Source organism: Terrapene carolina, unplaced genomic scaffold (assembly GCF_002925995.2).
Source record: "Terrapene carolina triunguis isolate 2854851 unplaced genomic scaffold, T_m_triunguis-2.0 Scaffold869, whole genome shotgun sequence".
Taxonomy (NCBI): Eukaryota; Metazoa; Chordata; order Testudines; family Emydidae; genus Terrapene; species Terrapene triunguis.
Window position 1 is genome coordinate 1 of NW_020665220.1, and position 4676 is coordinate 4676.

The window sequence follows — 4676 nt, forward strand, 5'->3', positions numbered from 1 at the left end:
CATAAAGCTCAGCTGACTCTCAGGGCTGGATCCAGACACCCCAGGTCACGCATGGGAAAGAGAAGCTGGGAAAGTGGCAGGGGACCCCTGTTCCCTCCCAGAAGAGGCAGCAGGTGACTCTCCCCCACCCCTTGGGATCAGCAAGGTGCCCACAGACAGGCATGGGGCAGCAGTGATCACCCCAGTCTTCACCTCCACACCTAGGCTGTATCCCTTGATTGAAGGGGTAGGGAAAGCCGTGCTCCTCCCCTCCTCCTGCAGACAGAGCCTCCTCATGGGGTGAGGTGGGTAGGCTCCTCCAAAACAGTGGGCAGGAGTTCGAACCCATGGAGGTGCCTGGAGCAGTTCCCCCCTCTCAGAGCCATTGTTTCAGGCTCTCTGCAGACTCAGGCAGATGATGCTGCAGCTGCTGCACTGCGGGCAGATCTCCACATCACACCCCTATTGTTGCAGCCTGTGGGTAGCGCAGTATCTGGAGTTGGCCCAGGGCACTGGACTCCTGTGGAAAATGGGAAAATTCTGTTGGCGGGGCAAATATTTCACCAAGATCTATGAAAACTCATGAAGAGCTCAAACAGAAGTGAATCATGGATCATCTCTAAATAAATCATTCATTATGAATTATTCAGCCAGCCTCAGTTATAATCCTCCAGATTTTGGTAAAGTGAGGCACAGAGAGTTGAGCTGATATAGATACATAGCCGGGCTTAGATCACAGGAGTTCCTGGCATCTTGACCTCCTCTCTCTAGATGGCTGGCTCTACTTGTTATCATTTCAGGCTGGGATTCTCAAGGGAGTCTAAGGGAGTTAGGATCCCAAGATGTACGTGCCTTAATCCCGTAGGCTCCTTTGCAAACCCCAGCCCTCGTTTTTTGAAATTCAGGACAAGCCCAGGCCATGGAAGTTAACAATATAGACGTGAAGCCAGGATTACAAATGAGTTTAGGAACCTCAAGAAGGAGATAGGAGCCTATTGGGATTTACAATAGCATCTAAGCAGGTTAGGCGCCTAACTCCCACTGAATGACCATGGGATTTAGCCACCTAGCTCACTTAGGAGCATTGATAATTCCCAGTAGGTGCCTGTCTCCCTCTTTGTAATCCTGGCCCATAGATAACGCAGAAGTTGGGCTGGAATCAGGGAACCCTGGGGGAGATCACGGGCTCTGTGCTATGTGGGGGTCAAACTAGAGGACCAGAGTGGCCCTTTTTAGCTTTATCACCTAGGCATCTATGCACTTGCCTCTGGGCCTCTGCTGCTGAGCTGTGCAGAGCTCCAGGGAGTGAGTCCCACTAGCCCTTAGGAAATAGACCTGGATAAATCACCTTCCCGCAGCATCAGTCCTTTAATGGCAATGCAGCTCAAAGCCAGCTCCACGCAGGTCATCTGCAGAGAACAACAGCTGTGAGTCCAGTTTTGTCAGTTCAGTCTCAGATTGAGGGGTGAAGGATTCTCAGATACTTGTGCCTTCAGGTTCTAGATTCTAGTATGCAGATGGATATTGAACAGAGAATCCTGGTGCTGGATGACTGCATGCGTCATATTTAGGGGGGAAATCCACAAAGACCAGTACAGTAAGTTTATTTCAATTAAATATATTGGGGGATCAACATACAGGGGGAAATTAAGATGATAAATATGAATTACAATATGAACTCATTAAGACTTTTCTCAGTTTAATCAATACCTACGGCTGATTGGTATTTTCCCACCCTTCAGGAACATTTTGACTTTTCATTGAAAACCCAAAATCTTTTTTTTCCCCATTTTTTGGCAAATGAAAACTTTCTGCTGAAAACTGGATTTTTTTAAATCACAAAACCAAAACTCTTTGGTTTTTGAGTTTTCATTTCTTCACAAACCAAACCAAAATGTTTGAGAGAAGCAGACAGATTCTGAGATTTGTTATTGTTTAGCAGGAAAACCAATCTCCATTAAAAGGAACACAGCTGAAAACTTCCAACCTGCCATACACTTTAAATAAATAGGGGAACATTAATATTGCCTGGTTAGACCTTAATTTCAAACCCATTTATTCTGTTGCGTCTGGGCAATTTCTCTTTCAACGAGAGAGTTGCACAGAAGTAATGACTGAATAACCAGTAAAGTTGCCAGCGCACACAATGTTTTGTACGGATTAGCCCCTTTAAATCCTGGCTTAGAGTAGAACCAAGCAGCCAACGCCTGTCTATCCTGAGCCCATTCAAGGGCATACGGGAGCTCACTGGGAGTGGAACCCAGAACTCCACACTGGTGCTGGCTGAGTACAAATGGAGTAAATTACACATAACAAGCCACGGGACCATGTTTTCAAAGGGATTTAGGCACCTAGTGGGATTTTCAGAAGCACCGAGGGGCCTGGGGTTGGGTGCCTACGTGGTTTTGAAAACCCCACTAGGTTTCTCAATACCTTTAAAACTGCCGCACAGCCCCTTTGCAAAGGACCTTACAGTCCTAGTAGCCAAGGCAGAGAAAGGGAGGGAGGGGAAACAGAGGCAGAAAGAGGGGAAATGACTGGCCCAAGGTCACACAGCAGGTCGCTGACAAAGACAAAAGTAGAGCCCAAGTGTCCTGGCAACAATGCACCGCACAGTGCCGAGTAATTGAAACAACGTGGCAGTAATGGAGGGCTGCTGCTAGCCCCTTGTTACATGCCGGCAGAAGAGCAGCTGGGATTTGGTGCCAGAAATCAATTTGGAAGCAGTCTATAGGCCGTCCAGGCCCAGATCTTGGGGTAGAAAAATTACAGATGAGTTGCCACTCATGATGTTGGGTGAGTCTATGTGATATTGCCCTGCAAAGTGGGAATCGGGCTGTGCTGGCATTTTAGTAGACCAGTTTCGTAGCCAAGCTGTGAGCTTGGAGAGGGACGTTCTTTGCAAGAGTTACTGGGTTTGGATTGTTCTTTGTTCCATCCTTCATACTGCATTTTAACAAGCCACACCCTGGGCCGAATCCTCAGATGGGGTAAAGTGGGGAAGCTCCATTGAGTTTAAAGGAGCTGACCCAATTCACACTAGTGTGATAACAGGACTGATGGATCATCAGAGGCGAGGAGCATTAACAACACCCGGTCATAGTAAATGATGAGTGCTGGGCACCTTTGACATTCATACAAAGCGATATAAAGAGACGGGGAATCACGGCAATTCCCTCTGTCGCTCTTATCCTGACCATTGTCCTTCTTATTCCCCCTACAGCCATCACATGATGTTCGGAAGAAGGAAATGTTCAACCAAACGACAGTGACCGAGTTCCTTCTCTTGGGATTCTCTGACATTCAGGAGCTGCAGATTTTGCACTTTGTGGTGTTCCTGGTGGTTTACCTGGCAGCCCTGGTGGGAAACCTTCTCATCATCACAACCATAGCCCTCAACCTCCACCTTCACACCCCCATGTTCTTCTTCCTGATGAATCTGTCCATCCTAGACCTCGGCTCCATCTCTGTCACCATCCCCAAATCCATGGCCAATTCCCTCATGAACACCAGGTCAATTTTTTATTCTGGATGCGTCACCCAAGTCTTTCTTGTCTTCTTCTTTGCTTCAGCAGATTTTGCCATACTGACCATCATGGCATATGACCGATACGTGGCGATCTGCCAACCACTGCACTATGAAAGACTGATGAACAGAAGAGCTTGTGTCCAAATGGCAGCCAGTGCCTGGATCAGTGGTCTTCTCTACTCTGCCCTGCACACTGGGAATACATTTGCAATTATCTTCTGTGGAGGGAACGTGGTGGATCAGTTCTTCTGTGAAATCCCCCAGCTACTCAAGCTCGCCTGCTCTGACACATACCTCAGTGAAGTTGGGGTTATTGTCTTTAGTGTGTGCTTAGTCTTCAGCTGCTTTGTTTTCATAATTGTGTCGTATGTTCAGATCTTCAAAACAGTGCTAAGAATCCCCTCTGAGCAGGGCCGGCAAAAAGCGTTCTCCACCTGCCTCCCTCACCTCATTGTGGTCTCCTTGTTCCTTTCTACTGCTACCTTTGCCTACCTGAAACCTACCTCCATCTCAACCTCAGGTCTGAATCTCATGGTGGGTGTTCTCTATTCTGTGTTGCCACCAATAATGAATCCAATCATCTATAGCATGAGAAACAAGGAGATCAAAGGTGCACTGAGTAAATGGATAGGTTGGAGGTTACTCACTAAGAATAAAATGTCCATATTTTTCCTTCAGTAGCAATTTCATTCTGAGTTTCCTTATGAATATAATCAGCTGATGACATTATTGCCTCCATGAGAAAATACTGTGCAAACCATTTATGCAGAATTGGGTATTTACACTTGTAAAAGTCCAGACAAACATGACTCAAGATAAAAGGATTAACTATAGGTTTACACCAATCTAAGTAAGAGTGGAATCTATCTATCATATCCTGCTATCCATCACCATGCTATCTTGCCCATAAAATCAGTAGCCATAGCATAGTCCGTACTGAGGTCTCTGGCTTTTCTTTTTGGGGGATAAAAACTCAGATTGAGGTATCAATGTATTTGTTATTTGTGCTTTTGTTTGTTTGTTTGCCAGATTTTTAGATTATTTTTGTTTAGCTGGTTGGTTGGTGATTTGGTTTGTTTCTTTGTTCCAGGAGGTCTTAGAGGTGCAAAGGGGAGATGGTGAGCATTTGGTTAGGCAGGATTTTCAATGTTTGCACTCTCTTGGGGGG

The 4676-nt window shown here is 46.3% G+C and overlaps 1 protein-coding gene across 1 annotated transcript; it reads left to right on the forward strand.

The window, feature by feature from the left end:
- Window positions 1-3229: 3229 nt before the first annotated feature.
- On the forward strand, window positions 3230-4189 carry LOC112103622 (olfactory receptor 14A16-like). The gene has a single exon (XM_024195493.2). The coding sequence runs from the start codon at window positions 3230-3232 to the stop codon at window positions 4187-4189; it is 960 nt and encodes a 319-aa protein (XP_024051261.2).
- The last annotated feature ends 487 nt before the right edge of the window (window positions 4190-4676 follow it).